At 41.9% G+C, this 16646-nt stretch overlaps 1 protein-coding gene across 1 annotated transcript; it reads right to left on the bottom strand.

Moving 5' to 3' along the window:
- Nucleotides 1-24: 24 nt before the first annotated feature.
- Nucleotides 25-14893, bottom strand: LOC118431798 (excitatory amino acid transporter 1-like). The gene is made up of 10 exons (XM_035843139.1): nucleotides 14430-14893; nucleotides 9256-9411; nucleotides 7257-7299; nucleotides 5366-5482; nucleotides 3382-3539; nucleotides 2425-2552; nucleotides 1989-2097; nucleotides 1330-1524; nucleotides 882-1016; nucleotides 25-649 (listed from the first exon to the last, which is right to left on the bottom strand). Exons 1-10 carry the CDS (start codon nucleotides 14777-14779, stop codon nucleotides 424-426), a joined length of 1617 nt encoding a protein of 538 aa, XP_035699032.1. The 5' UTR covers nucleotides 14780-14893; the 3' UTR covers nucleotides 25-423.
- Nucleotides 14894-16646: the final 1753 nt, after the last annotated feature.

The following is a 16646-nucleotide window of genomic DNA, read 5'->3' on the forward strand; positions in this document are numbered from 1 at the left end:
CTCGTTTCCTGAAGTAAAGGCTGGGCAACTGTCAGAAATGCAAGAAAATTATGTTTACCTTCACATGGTCTAGCCGAACAAACTACTGCTCAGTTTGGTCTAGCTTAATTCAGATATGGTGACTAGCCCCTCTAGCTCTGTCCTGCCACTTGCTACATTGCGTAACAAAACACCACAGGGTGTCTGCTGCACCTCCAGTAACCACGGTGACAGTCGTCTGGTCCAGGTACTAGGTCAATACGCTTGTTTCCTTGGAGAAGGGAAATAAGAAGAAGTAGAGAAAAAAAAAACACGGAGGAAAACCAACATGTTTCACTTCCGTGAAGGTAAACATAACTGGCAAACAGCACATAATGAGCCCTCCAGAAATGCCTTCCCAAGAAGCCTGGGGTGGAGACTATACAGTCATAACCTACTAGCTTATTACATGGCTGTTTCAAATGATCTCTCGTCCTGGGACTCCATAGCCTGGTTCTCGCGGCCCTCTGAGGCGGTGGATCGCCTGTTCTTCCTGTCTGCAGGCCGGGCGGTGGTTCCCATCTCCACGTCATCTTCCTCTAGCTCCGGGAGCTCGTTCCGTACCGAGTGCGCCACTATCCCCGCCCCGATGGAGTCGCCAAGAACGTTGATCATCGTTCTGAACCGGTCCCTGGAAGGACACAAAAAGAATCAGAGAAGCAGCAAAACACTAGAAGGTTACTGTTTACATTGTTCCTGTATCCTTCAATTAGTCAGTATATATATAATGTTGACTGAATGATTTTGTTGCAAGTGTTCAAAATCAAACCGGAAAAATGAACCATATAACTAGATATTTTTTACCAAGTAGACGTATGCTAGCTTTGTCTGCTGTCGAAGGAAAAGATACAAAGTAGACTTACAGGAACCAATCGACGGCGATGATGAGAGTGACGTCATCTGCGGGCAACCCGACTGCCGAGAGTACGATCACCATGGTGATGAGCCCGGCCTGAGGGACGGCAGCTGCACCAATGGCAGCCACTGTAGCTGTAATGCTGCATGACGTCACAGAAAGATTACGTCATTACACTGATCATGTACTCCGCCATTTTGTTTTTGATGAAGTATCGACTATAACAACTCAGTTATTTGGTTGGAATGTGCAAATAAGCAATCTGTGAACGTTATAAGCTATACTACATATTTGTGGCTGTGCAATTCAAAGAAAAGTTATTATGTACCTAAAATTACAATTTTTCTTTCTCTATGTGTTTCAGATTTAACGTACGTTTTCAAAAACGCCATTCAGCACCAAGGACAAGGACAGTCCTTCACAACAACAACAACACTACAACAATAGGCTCCTACCTGACAACAATGATGCCTCCAACGCTCAGAGGGGTGCCGTTAACCTGCGCAATAAAGATAACAGCCACGGCCTCGTACAGCGCTGTTCCGTCCATGTTGATGGTCGCCCCGATCGGCAGAACGAAACGAGTCACCCTGGGGTCGATGCCGTTGTTGTCCTCCAGACATTTGAATGTCACTGGCAGTGTTGCAGAGCTATGTCAAGAAAACAACATCTTAGGCGATCTTATTTGACTTTTTTTTTTTTTAATAGATTTTGCGAGTATATTGTAAAGTCTAATGGAGATCGGAATAAACAAACTAGCTTAAATTTGAGACTTTCATAATAGAAAACATTGACAAGATGTCGACATTTACACACAAAGGAATGGCAACGCACCGCACGTGGCTAAACAAGTCTAAACTGATAGGTTTTCATTCCTTTCTTCTTTCTTTTGTCTATTTCTCCATTCCTTTCCTCCTTCTCCCTTTCCTTCTTTTTTACCTTGATGACTACACTATCAATATTTTTTAAAGTTCATAATTTCTTACTGTTACAAATTGTTGTACCGACACAATACCCCTTCCACATATGCACAAAGTAGGTGCGTTCAAAATCAAAGTAAAATGTAAGCCAGATGGGTTGAAAATAAATACTTTACTTAAGACAAGACACACACCTGGAAGACGTTCCTAGAGCCGTAAGCAGAGCCTGGACAAGACCAGAGATGAAGACAAACGGATTCTTCCGTACGAAGATGAAGTACAGGAGAGGCAAGACGATAAGACCTGCAAAAATTAAGGTGGCACCAAGCTTAGAACCGAAAGTAATATAATCGTTTAAGCCGTTAGTAAACTGACTATAGATAATCTTGTGCAAGACTAAAAGATCTAAATGCTATACAGTACTTATCTTAATCTTAAGTTCCAGCTTTAAATTTATATATGCCAATGGACTACATGATAATAACATTAGTGATTGAGCGAAGCAAAAGAGGTGGTTTATTTGCATGCATTATGGTAGCGTATATACCTCAGGACGGGTCATTAACGCTATACATGTATTACGTTGTATGTTGTATACTAGATAGGAACAACAACAGCAGTGTTACGTACCGTGTATGGCAAGCCCCACTAGCACAGTTATGGTGTACAGGCCCAGGGCTCCAGCCAAGGCGCTCAAGTCGTCATACATCTCAATGATCTTTCCAGCGATCAGGAACGTGATACCGATAGGTGAATACCTAAATGTAAACAAAGTGCATACAAAAAACTCATATAGAGAACATAAAACGTGACGGTTTCGCCTTTATATCCATAACATATCTCCCATCTGATGTGATTGGTTGGACTGAAACTTTCTGTGATTGGCCGAGATGGGTGAGCGTAGCAGGCTTCAAGACGGCCGTCCAATGATGTCACAGATCAAAATGGCTCGCGTGTAAAACAGAATAGGATTTTGCTATTGCTTTCCTGTCGAAAAACATTTACCAACTAGAGTTCGGCCACCTCATACCTCCATGAAATTGAGTTTTTGTAGATGTTATGCAAATGACATACACATTTACATGATTTATGCATGGTGGTGTTCATCATTGATTAGCCTACAAGGGCAATGACCCTAATTGACGCAGGCGCAGAAGGCCCAAAACGAGTCCATACAGTATTTTAGCCTATTTTCGACTTTTAGCAGGAAAATGAAAGTAACATTTCATATTGGTGAGACAGTGTAGGTTGCAGATGTTCAGATTCGGCAAAAAAACAAGGTTTTGGTTAATTTTTTCGGCCTGTGCTGACCCCTAATTTCAAGTGCTGAGTCCCAAAAATGACGTCATGAAAAGCAAGATGGCGGCAAGGTTTGACCGCTGGAATAGTTGCGCTGGCCAGAAAGTTTAAAAATTAGACTTTTGGACACTTGAGATAGCGGGCTGCTGTGTGGGGTGAGTTCTTATGACATAGAATGCTCACGGATGAGATTATGACACCCTGAACTTGCTAACTTTTACATTATCGCCTATGCAGATTTGTATTAGTGGTAACTGCTCTGTACATGTAACAACTCAGGAAACGTACCACATCACTACCCAGACCAGCCGCATGGTGGCGTCGTTGAGCGAGTCGAAGAAGTTGATGAGAGGCCGGCCCGCCTCGCCCATGGTGCTCAGGATGACCCCGAGCGCGATGGAGTAGGCCACGAGGCCCAGCACGTTCATGCCGTCCTTTGTCCCGTCCTGTGGGAGGGGGGCGGTCATCATGATTAATTACGTATACAGTATAGTTGACCTTTGTGCTTGCTCCATCAGCAGAAATCGCATCTGACGCAACAATTATGTAACATTGAATCATAAATGCCAAATGAGTACTAAATAATCGTCCTAGGTACCAGAAAACTGAAATTTAGGGATTGTTCGATTGGACATTTCATACAAAAAAATTAAAGGTACAAAAATGGAATTCCTGCTGCAGTACTAAGGATAGCCACAGATGGACTCAAAGTCTAGCTATTTCGGGCAAGACATAACTTTATCAAATATCATTCCATCCACAACTTTTTCTTGACTTGTGCTATCCAATTACAAACAAAACCTCGTTATCGAAAACTTAATCTTCCTGGGAAAGTAACAATTAGGAATTCTGCTTGAGTAGAGTTACATCTAATCTAGTTTCTAAAAGTGTTAGTTTGACATGTAAACAGACATAGCGTTACATGTAGGCCGTGCTAGCTTTCGCACATGAACACCAACGCTACGCTGTGACATATAAGCAACGACTTCTTTACTTTACGAAGTGGTGTTGAAGAACTGTTAACGTTGTACAACTGTGTTACATCTCACCGCACTGTACGTAACTTCGCTCTAACAAGTAAACAGCAAAGTCGCCGCAAAATGCCAAACGTTTTTGGAGGCCATAGAAAGGTCACGAGACAGGTGACCTATGACGTGACCATGAAGTTAAAGCTCAGGTGATGGTCTGCTTTCCCAGACACTACCAGATCTGTTGTATGTCAAGGGCATGTCAAGGGCATCCAGACTTTGATTTGTAAGCATACGGAAGTGATCCCAGCTTCACCAAGCGTTCCAAGAAATGGGGGAGGGGGGCAACCCACTTAGAAAATTAGTTCACAAGATTCTTCACTTATCGTCCGTTTCTCTGGTTGAGGTTTTGGGTCAGTGGTAAATGGACTTCCTGGTGACTTTGCTGATAATTTTAGCATTTTCAACTCACTTAGACTGATATTTCTGACAGGACGATCATTAACATGTATCCTGCTCTTAGGTTTATCGGAAATGTAAACATTTAGCATATCAGGGTTGACGTCCACTTTGTACTGTTCGTATTTGAGGACACTATCCAGACTACGGTTTATCGTGAACTTCCAAATTCTTTCTTGGTTACTGTTTAATATCAATGGAAAGCATGAGATAGTGCCAGTCGGTGCCCGCAGAAATTATCAATTCAAAATTACATGACCTTGTTTATACTCCTTATTTATATTTATCTTTCTACCCAACTCACTAGCTGAACTGTCTCAAGTAAACGGTTGACAGAAAAAAAAGTTGTTTAAAGTTGTTTGAAGTGTTGGCAATTGGAAAGACATCAAGAAAGGCGTAGTTTAGAGTTGTAGGTCGTAGGTTGGAACTAAGAGGTTGACGTAGCTAAAGCTTTGGCCAAGAGTTGACGTGTATTGTTGTACTAATCTTCCTAGCCATTATGTTATTTTTGATTGTTGAAAGAAGAACAAGAAATCTCGTACCTATTGAGGACTTGCTCAGTTTATTCATTTATCGTGTACTTCTATATATTTCACTGCTGGATCGCATGAGGCAACATACAAACATATAGCAGGAATTTGAAAGCAGGAAATGAGATTGCCTTTGATACACTATCCTGGTACCTTTGACCTAGCTTCCTGTCAGTGTCTCCGACGTGCGTAGCAATTGAAAACACATACAGACAAACAAAAAGACTCACCAAAAACTGTAATTTCATTGTTTTGTTAGAAAACAAGGAAGCACTGCATAAAATATCATCAAATATGTTCTGGTGGATAAATTACCTCAGTGACGTAAACCTTGGCGGGCTCCGTCATGTTCATCATGGTGTCGTTGACGGTACCATTTCCGGCAGTGGCATTGACAACTTCCGGTGTGACCTCTTTCAGTACTGTTTGAAACTGAAGACAACAAAGAAACGATTTCTGTTACAGATCTTCAAAACAAACAAATATCTCAAACTCAAACCCCGTGTCATAAGTGTTCAACACCATTGCGAAAAGTTTGTTTACATGGTTGAGTCATAAAATTTCAGCGACAACGCCCCCTATTCACCGATGCATGACGCATTTTATTTGCAGTGTTTTACTATTGCATAAAATACTTTAAGTAAAGTACAATTAGTACATGTGCCATTACTTTCAGTGAATGCCAACTATACAATGCCATACAGTACAATACACAATCAAGAACAAAATGCCCCATTTTAACAGCTTTAATAGCATAGTCCCCGACCCTCTTGATGAGGATGGGGCTAAGTGAGGTGAGGTGAATAGCTACTGGAGACAAATTGTAGTTGCTACTGGTATTTGATAAATCGTGATACAGCAATAGCTAACCTTACAAAAATGCATTTAGCATGGAAATCTGAACAATGCTGATTTTATGTAAAAATGGTTAATGAGTGTACTGATGTACGATTAGAGGTTTGTTGTCAGCAAATTGTGCTGGTGTTAAGTACGCGTGTCAGCTTCCAGCTAACCCCTTGTCAACAACCCCCAAGTCTACAAACAACGTGAAAGGGTTACTATACTGTGGTTTACTTTGGCAATCAAAGGGTACAAAGTATAAGTGCAATTTCGGGGTCATTGTACTCTAAGGTAAAACACTGTATCTCACTGGCCTTGGGTACTGGTGCGGCACTTCAGGGTTTGACATCGCAGATCTAGATGTATCGAGTAGAATAAATGAATATCCTTTCATTACAAATCTTTTTTGGGTTGATTTTCATCATTTTAGAATGATTTTTCTTCATAAATTGATAACACTACGATTTCTAATGTTCACCTGCGCTTGAAACCAAACAGTGCCGAACGTCAGTGTGAGTGCAAGAGAAAATTGGCGAAAATAACGCAACAGTGCTGCAGTGAACGAACCCCTACGTGCCCCCACGGTATCGCAAGCCAGTGAGATACCACCTTAAATTTGCAAGTCACAAGGTGAACTCTGTCGACCGAGAGGCCAAAACTTTCACTAGAAGTTCAAGCAAATACCATTGATAAAAGGGTGTATTTTGTACGTTTTGCGTTTTACGTTATGTATCGATTATTCGTGGGTGACACAAACGCAATACTGGACTCTCAACGGTTTCTATTCAATGAGAGTCTCTAAGAAGGACTCAATTTTTTTTTCTATAACAAGGAGGGTCTGCATGAAGGAGGGGGGGATTCTATTCAGGTACTGAGTTATAAATGGTAAATTGCCTTGTCTGCTGAAATCTTACAAATTTAGTCAGTGATTTTGTATCCATAAAATTGTGGTCTTTTACAAAATAATACCCGCTTCTGGGGTCGAGCCCCCTTCTAAACACAAAAAGTTTAACTAGACGGCTCTGCTATAAACGTAGTTAACGATTGTCTATGTAACTTATTGGTGTTGGCCAACTTTAATTTGCTGACCCTTATCGCCAACCTACAATGAAGCCATGGTAGAATATATAACCTCTTTTCATGGGGCGGTAAACAAGCCTACGTGCACGCCTATAAAAGCATACACTCGGTCAAATGGGTTGAAGTGTTACCATATGAACAGTTTCGTTTACAAAGCCAGGAGATTTATTATTACACGGACGAAAGTAATTTCCGTGGGAAAGTCTTGAGACTGATCAAGCTGTGGCGGATGTAATTAAGAAGACGTCGTTTGATGGAGATATTTTGGGAAATGTTCTAATATTACCTGTTGGAATGTTGCCGATGCAAGGTTGTCTGGAAACACATTCCTGCAAACGCAAAATGGAACATAGAAAATTAGCATGAAAATTCATTCAAGTTGATGAGTAATATAATGAATGACAAAAATAAACTGAAATTCTACTCGACGGAATTTTCTTTTCGACCAAATCTTTCGGCCATCTTCAACTCGAGTACTGGTGCTGTAGACACGTGATTTTTCGCACGTATGACGTCAACACTAAGTCAACCGTGACGGGGGCGGTACCGACTTCCGACGAACTTTGACCCAGTACTGACGTCACACGTGTGAAAATCACGTGTCTACAGCACTAGGAACACCATAGAATAGTTTATTCTTCTCATTACCGAACATAAAGAGTGTCAAGAAAGTCAAATATCCGAGTAAAACGTATGAAAGTTCCAGCTAAAATGATTTCGACGGCGTAGCGTCAGCGTAATTACTAGTAACTGTAGGGTGTACGTGTTTGGCCTAGAACTTCCCCATTGACATTGTGCCCATCCTTCCTAAACCTTTCGGTGTATAGGGTGGCCCCCATCTCTGTTTCTATAGCCGTTGGGCCACACAATGGTGCAAGCACTACACCAGAGAGCTAGTCCACTGGTAGTGGCGAGTGTTCACACGTGTGTTCATATAGACAATACAAAGGGTATGTTTGTCTGAGCTATCTTTCCACGTGAAGAAACGATGAGTAAAATTTCGAAGTGAAGCCAGATGTCACTAGATTAAAATAAATGATTATAAATAAAGGTTGGCAACATACATAGCTTTATAATACGTTTTAAGACAGGTCTTCTCCCTAGTTCTCTGTGCGTTTTCTGCTCTCGCTAAATTGCCACTCAGTGACTTATTAGCAGCTACCAACTAGGCCAAAGTACTGAAAGATTACAACTACAACGGCATGTTACATTAGTCCTTCAATACAACATTCTTTCCGTTTCCAGGCAACGAATTACATAAGCTTGTCTAGGTGTACTCAAGTATTTTCCTTAGCTAACATGGAATTCCATTGTTTCTGATTTTGATGATGTGGTTTACGTAATTTAACGAAAGCAAAAATTAAAGCAGCTGCATTTTATCTATCTTGTCACTTACACTTGTTTATTTACAAGGAGTACGCCGTTGGAGTAAATAAACAAAGTGTGGAAACGTAATCAGTTGTAATGTTTGGCTAGAGTCTGATATATGCCTTTCACCAAACTGGTACCTAGCGTGACCATGCAATGTTTTGATGCTATAAGGACAAAGTGTACTGTGGACATTGGCATTTAATTTTCAAGCTCTAGTTTATAGATTTGTCGTCGGTCGTACAATATACTAACCTGGTATCCATTCTCTCAGTCTAAGCAATGACATTTTTCTGACAGCCCATCTTTTTCAGTCAACCTTTCTATTTACTGCTGATCTATTAGCGAAATGATTGAAACCAACTCCGTAAAAACTCCCCGGTTTGAACTAATGAATTGGCCGGGCGGGCAGCGCTCCCAGCACCGTAGTAATACCGGAGAGCTCTCGATGGCATGGTTACCAGGCTATACAAAGATGCAATGGAAAAGTCAACATTCGCACAGCTTACGTAAGGAAACATTGCTGAACAATGATAGTTTATCAGTCAACTGCCGGAAGGATGTTGAGCTTCTGAGTTATGTCAACTTGACTTTCAATGTTGACGCTGAAACACTCAGCCTTGGCGAAACTTAAAGGTGATCGATGAAAAATGTTGTTTACAGACTGCAGACGCACAAACGGACGCACAAATATGACCTCCTTATGAACGAAGGTAACAAAATCAAACAAGAGTTCGAAGACCTCATACCTCCATGAAATATTCAGAGTTGTTGTAGGTAACTGGAAGGTTATAAGTGTGTGCAGTAACCGTTTACGGTCATCGCAATCCATTTAACGGTTCTTGAGATATAACCCACTTTCTGTCCGGACCCCAAGACAGGACCTCCATCTTCATGGAGGTAATAAAGACAGATACCTGAGAATATCCAGGAAGGCGTCCACCGTAGAGACGCTGGGTGCCTGGCCGGTCCTGTCCACCTTCCCCGCGCCTTTCCCCGGCTGGATGCTGACCACCAACACGATCCCCATGATCACGGCTATCAGTGTGGTACATATGTAGTACAGTACTGCCCTGTGGACGGAACGGTAAAGGTTTTGGTACGATCACGTTTGTCGTACGATCGTTGTACGATCGCAAGCTAAAGGGGACAGTCGCGGATAGGTTGTATTGTTATCAGAAAGGGTTTCTTGGATTCTTGTCCTGTCGTTTAGTCCTGTCACTGTCTGTTCTTTTGTCTGTTTGTTAAGCTCCTTGTAGATCCTTGTAGTTTGTATACGTACAGCCTAGTGGTACATAGGGCAGCAAGTTTCATTGCTGTTTCTTTTGTAGGGTATAATTTTCCAAAAAGGAGTTGCTGGCCCTTCCCCTTGAACGCCCTTGATGCACCTCTCCGATTATGTACCATCCAGAAGGTGAGTGCAGCCCTAAACCTAGATGCCCTGTCCAGGCCTGAACCAGGGACGTCTCCCGGTTAGGTTAACATCCCATTTCCATTTCCATGATTTTTGTGGAAACAAAAAATAGAAATCTATAGTTAAAAAATATACAAATAATGCTATTCTGATTTCGTCTTTTGGTGTCTTTCATATCAGATCATACTTTTCGTTCCCGAAAGCTGTCCGGCCGGGCCTCGGTTTGGAAGCTCTATTGGGTATTACGTATTATTGATATAATGTGAACACGCTATCATGAGGGAAAAGCTCCTCAACAACTACTTGTATTTTGGACGTAAATAAGTTGACCTGTTTCAAGATGACGACGCTTGTACTACTGCAGCGCTGTTGTGTAAGGTATCAAGCTTTGTTTACCTTGGTCGTTTTGTGGTCATTGAATTCCTTCCTATCTATGGTTACGGTTTAACTAAAGAGAAACAAACACAAACGTCGTCTGGTTAAAAACGTGACTTCAACAAGGAACAAGGAAACATCATTTCTTTTTTCATCCCTTCCTTCTTTTTCTTTCTTCATTTCTCTTTTCTTCATTTCTCCTTTCTTGATTCTTCCCATCTTTCTCTCTACCATCCTTCCTCTCTTTCTATCTTTCTTTCTATCTTTCTTTCTTCCGCTCGCCCTTCCTATCTTTTGTTATTCTTATTAAACATTTGAGTCCTCTGCTAACTTTGTTGGCTATTTTGTCTCTTTCATTTTTATCCTTCCTGATTCGTTTCCTTGTACTGGGTTTTGTTTTGTTTCTCTACGCGATAACAAGCTACAGCTTCAGCAACGCTCTTGTCTGATGTTTACATGACAAGAAGGGAAACCACAGCTTTAATACTAAAGCCTGCCTAAGTCATGCTTTTACCGCAAAAACATAGCTCAGCCTTTTAGTAGATCATGTTGGATGTCTTCCGATTAGGAAACACATGTACAATTATTTGAGGGTCCCAGTTTGGGACCGTTTTACTTGCAAATAGATGCATGAATCTCTGAGAAATGGCATTGTTGTGACATGGGGGGGGGGGGGGGGGCGATAGATAGCTCTCTCAGTCATCGAATCAATCACCCTATCAATCTACCAGCACGCCACTTTTGTCACTGATTGAAACAGCGAATAGGGTAAATTTATCTCAAAGAATGAGACGCATGCACTGTCAAAGAAGCCCAGTCGTTTACTCAGAAAACTGCGATTTTCTACCCCAACATCTGCTTAGAGATAAAAAGAATAGCTAACAGTACTTGCATAGTTTTTTGTAGTAAATGAAAATGAAATCTAACTTGTAAATTTCTTAGTGAGAGTGTACATGGAAGGAAATTTTCTGAAAACAACTGCTAGTATTTAAATAAAGTGTCTTAGGACGGTAACTTCATTTCTGCTATCTCAAGGTAAACCATCAACTTGCTGAAAAATGGCGGGAAAACTTTTGTCAAACGACAGACGTTCAGTTCCTATCAAAATTCCGAATTCGCGATTCTGACTTGTGTTTATTTATGGGGGTGGTTCTTTATTTGATACCTGTGTCAAGCACCGCTGGTATATGGTATATGACTCATCAAACAAAAAACGAATGCAGCGAACCACAAACCATAGCAAATATCACGTTATGGTAGGACAATTTCTCTGTGTAGGAATAAACAATGCAGTTTACACTAGCTGTGGCCGGAACAGCATTTAGTGGCCATTTGGCTCATGCATAGTGAAAACTATTAGTAAAATGCTTTGTGTTTATATTGAAAAGAAACGATATATTGCTGACAATTCAATCATGTTCTTTGAAAAGGAACTTGAAGGTGATCTTGCGGAAATCCTTGTCTTCGAGTCTTTAAAAACGGCTGGGAATAATATTGTAATTGACAACGTTAACACACGTCCAAAAAAGATACCACCGTAAAAATTGAAGTCAAGAAAGAAATTTATTATAGTATTACATCGAAAACTAAATTATGACAAGTAACGTTACAAGCCTGAATCGCGAATTCAAAATCCTGACAGAAACATTTCTGCTGCTGTTTGACAGTAGCTTTCCCGCCATTTTTTCAGCAAGTTGCCATTGGTAGGGAATACCTCCCAATGGGTTGAGTGGTATATAAATCAGTCCATACGACCTCAAATGAACATGATACTCCACCCACAGATGTACAAACCACACACCCATCTGTCTTCTACTGTTGTCGAGCTGTCCACAGGGTACATACCTACGCCATACTTGTGCGTACTCAGGGGCTACTGTCACTCAAGATCAAACAATACACAGTATCTCTAGTATACTCTATTCTGCATATAACTGTTACATTAATTAGCATCTACGACTAGTATCTATTGTACTCTCTCTCTCTCTCTCTCTCTCTCTCTCTCTCTCTATCTATCTATCTATCTATCTATCTATCTGTCTGTCTCTCTCTCTCTCATCTCTCTCTCTCTACTCTTGTCTAACTCTAAATGTTTTATGGTTCCAATGCACATTGACTGAAGAAAGCGCTATATATGCAAATGATACACATTTTGGACCATTTTGGATGAAGTATACGAAGTTCCATATTTGTGTTTTGAATGCCGTTGCAGTAATAGAAACAAGGCGTTTAATCTTCACATGACATGCTACTTTACCGATAGCGCCAGGGTAGTTTCATAATCGTTTTACCAAATGGTGAAAGGAATACATTAAACGGCACCGTGTTGCAGCTGTCCTTTTCTGTCAGAAAAGCACTGTAAATTTTTACTTCTTTTGTGGCACTGTCAAATGTTGGCAAAACATACTTTATGTCATTAACCCATGCAATTAGCTGTTCGTGAATGGGAAACTACCACGCCTAATATAGATCCTATAACGTTATAAAGAGTTTAGAATGTTTGAGGAGCGTGTACAGTTTGACCGGGTCACTTCTACTAATAGTCGTCCAAACAAAAATTGATGGAAAAGAATCTGGAGAGGGGGGCGTGGTGAAGAACGCGAGAGAACGAACGTGAAGGCATCTGGCATGTTACATCGGTTCAGCGGGTGGTCATAAGTCAACGCAGTGGCTACCGAGGGTCTAAATCGGAAGCAAATGTGTGGTCATTCCTGGGAGAGTTTGGGGAAAAGATTTAATTCGATTGATGGTTGTCTTGCATTCCGGAGGTCGTGAGTTGAACCCTTGGCCTGACCAAGACCTAAACCTATTACGTTTCACAAAATTTAAAGCAAATGAACTAGCCCTTGCTTGAGAGCTTAGCTAGCTTGTACAAGTCTGTATTGTCTTGGAGCTACAGAAACGAAGATGGGTGCTCTATTCTACACCGAAAGATTTTGGAAAGATTTTGAGTGTTCTGTTTTGAGTCATGTGCACGTGGCTAACAACCGCCGTACCAAAAACCAGGCGGGAACTTCAGGGCATACGGCATGTAAATTGATGATGACAGAGGTCGCAGTGTGGCTGTATGCGTGTCAGTGAGAATGTGCCAAGGTCACTGTCAAAGTGTCTTTCGCGTGTTTCGTCTGGTTTGGGTTTAGGACTTGTTCATTACTTAGGGGCAGGGGAGGGGTTTGAGCGTACAAAAAAAGCTAATAAGGCCGGAACTTGGAAGCCAAGCTACTTAAATTCGTACCGTAGAAATACTAGAAAGTACAAGTGTTAGGAATGCTGTTCGGTAATGAGACCAAAGGGGTGGCCAAAATCACTTCAAGCCCCCTCCCCAAAACCTTGGCTGTAAACCCTGTAACCCGGTGTCCTTTCTTTCTAGATATTCTAATTTTTGTGTGAAATTATATCAAATAGCTTTTTAACGCAGCTATCCACAATAAATTATAAAACTGTATATAAACTCTCTAACAGTCAGACGTTTCAGATAGCGTCCTCCTCCTATTGCCAGTGCAGTGAGCTGTGTGTGATCAACGACAGCGAATCTGAAACGTCTGGCTTTGTTTGATCAATTTTGTACTTGAATGTCTAATCTTCATCGACACGTTTCTGTTGTTGTTATTGTCGCTCTATTGATTTTGATACAGACTGGGCTCAGCTGAATAAAAAAAACCATAGACTTTACCAAGACAGACTCACAAGTTGTAATGTTTGTGTCGTGTGTACCCCCTTAGCGAACCTCTTGCCACCGTCAGGTCATCGTAAATTGTCTCGGTACACCTCGAGGTCTCTAAGCGACTCAAGAGGGCAAGGGGTCGTTCTCAACAGGGGATTGGGCAGGGCTTATATAGAGTTAGTGTCTGTGACAGGAAAATGCCATGTTTGTCGACTTATCCGGAAAATCCATCGTCACTACAGTGATGATTTTATTACGACGTGGCCATTTCGTCGTACGATGTCGTACGATTTTTTAATGTCGTAGGATGTTGTTCTTGTTCTTGTTTTGATACTGGGTAACACCCCTTGTGACACCCCTAGAACTAAAGCCGGCATGGATCCAAGACAGCCTTTTTCGTTTCCGGTAAATTATACAATCATACAAGACAGCGAAATATTTCGGTACGTACAACACATGCACGACAAACTCATATCGTAACGCTCCCAGTTTACGATCTTACGACGTTCGTACGACTTATATTATTTATGTAACAAGGCCTTAAGTTTGACATCGTAAAAACACACACATAAAAATGCCATGACTAATTATGTTACAAGTAGAAGTAAACAAGAAAATACCAAAGAATCTAAGCTCACCTCCCACCAAGCTTCCCGCTAGTTTTGGAGTCGAGCGAAGCCACGCCAGAAATCAAAGACGACACGATCAGAGGCAAAATCAGCATCTTCAGCATCCTCATGAGGAGAGTACCGGGGAAGGAGATGTACTTGACGTCATTCTCGTTGACGTGCGGCGCGGCGGTGAAGCCAATCAGCACACCGAGGCACACGGCGACAATCGTCAGGAGGAGGAGAGCATTCTGCCGTATGAACCTCAGCGCCTTGCGGGGAAAAGTCTCGGTGTTAACCTGCGAGTGGTAGCTCGGTGGGTCGCTCTCCGGGTAGGACTCATTCCCAGACGATGTCCGACCCTTCATTTCGGTATCCATGGTTGGAAAATAAGACGAGGAAAGAACTGAACGCTGAAAGCAAAATGTGGCAGGCAGTACCAACGCGCGCCTGTGTTGTGGATAAACTATGACAGCCGGTCCTAGCCAGTAGTGGGTGGAGAAAGCAGTCACGTGGTCTCCTTATCTCAAACTTGTCCAGTTTGCTAGCTTGCCAACTACCTGGCTACCTGGAATGAGTAAGTGCTAACGTTACGTACCGCAAATACTCTGTGTACATAGCGGGCTCGGTGTGTGTGTACGCGTGTGCTTTTGTCTAGTGTCCGGGTCAGGTACCGTCCGGACTATGTGTTTACGTATTTCCGAATTCATGTTTACATACATGCTGCTACTTCCAGTTCTACTTTTAGTCATAACATTCTCGTAAACTTTAAACTATGATGGTATGTGACGTATACGACAATACACTCAAGCAAAAGGGGTACTTGTAGAAAATATCTATGAAGACAGGATTATATAGAATTGCTGAGTTGACAACCGATCCACACAATTAATGGAGTAGCCCTAGATAAACGCTTAACAGCTGCAATTCGGAGAGAAATACATGATATCTAGAGCTGAACGCATGTTGACCTATAAGAGATCATTAGAGTATCAGACACACACGTACATCTCATTAGGCTGGACATCAGACTATTTCCTGGGCTCACACAGAAAGACTAACTCAGGAGTGGCTGTGGTAACATTTCCTTGTAAGGCAAACTGACACAAAAGCCGGGTTTAGTTCCTTGAAACAGTTTGCCAATTGGCATTCAGGCTAATAGAATGTAGTTTCGATACACACGTACATTTCATTAGCCTGGACATCAGACTATTTCCAAGGCTCACACAGATTGAGAAACACTAACACTTAAACTCAGAAGTGACTGTGGTAACATTCCTCGGAAGGCAAACTGACCCAAAAGCCAGGTGTAGTTCCTTGAAACAGTCGACGTCTGGCATCCAGGCTAATAGAATGTACTCTCAACTTCTCAAGGTCAGACAAGGACATGATACAGGAAATCACACTATCACGATCAAGGGTTAAGGACATACTTCGCTGTGTTTCCGTTCTCAGTACACCACAGCCGCCAGATAGACGGCACAATAATCCAACTTTCACTCCTATAAAGCCTTCTGAAGTTATCCTGGGTGACCCTTGACTCAATTTGCCAATTAGACGTCAAGTTCGCCCGGTAACTACACCATCTCAAGCTGTGGGTATCTCTACAGTGTTGTGAGTGTTGCCCGCCCGCTAAGCAAGGCCCATTAGGCCACCTTGACTTAATTTTATGGATGACATCCTCGCGCGCATTGATTTTGCCTGTTATATAAAAAACTAAAACCGTGACCATGTGTGACCCAATAGCATCCCTGGTCTATCAGAATTTCATATGCTCGCAAGAGGATCTGCTCTTCAGGGTAAGGGGGCACATGGTCAGGGCATGGGGCTACAGTGCCCTTGTTCCTTCTTTAAACGATAGTCTCTTATAGACACATTTTCTTACGTTTTGCGCATTTTGTAGTCTTCTAAGTCATACTTTTACGCACCACGCAATAACAAAAATCGTCGAACAAGACCACAAAACTGTGCCGCAGTGAACGAACTCCGCAGTGCCGCACCGGTGCCCCAAGTGCAGTGAGATACCACCTCAAGCTGGCGCGATTTCCTTTTCCCTGTCGAACATTCCTACCGCTAAACATCTGTTTCTTGTCTCCGTACAACTTCTGGAAGTGTTTACGGGTACGTTTGTCTAACCGCCCGGAGAGAGAGATAAGGTCAAGATAGCCTAGACTTCTGAGAGGGCTGGTAATAGTATATCTCCAGATATGCAAAATTAATAGATAAAGATAACGAAATGAATAATTA

Source organism: Branchiostoma floridae, chromosome 15 (genome assembly GCF_000003815.2).
Source record: "Branchiostoma floridae strain S238N-H82 chromosome 15, Bfl_VNyyK, whole genome shotgun sequence".
Lineage (NCBI taxonomy): Eukaryota > Metazoa > Chordata > Leptocardii > Amphioxiformes > Branchiostomatidae > Branchiostoma > Branchiostoma floridae.

Excerpts from the sequence above, each read along its gene's own strand:
- LOC118431798 (XM_035843139.1), bottom strand. The coding sequence starts at position 14,779 with ATGGATACCGAAATGAAGGGTCGGACATCGTCTGGGAATGAGTCCTAC. Across the intron at positions 1,525-1,988 it reads GCTCTAGGAACGTCTTCCAG|CTCTGCAACACTGCCAGTGA; the intron begins GTGTGTGTCTTG and ends TTCTTGACATAG. Across the intron at positions 1,017-1,329 it reads GGAGGCATCATTGTTGTCAG|CATTACAGCTACAGTGGCTG; the intron begins GTAGGAGCCTAT and ends GACGTCATGCAG.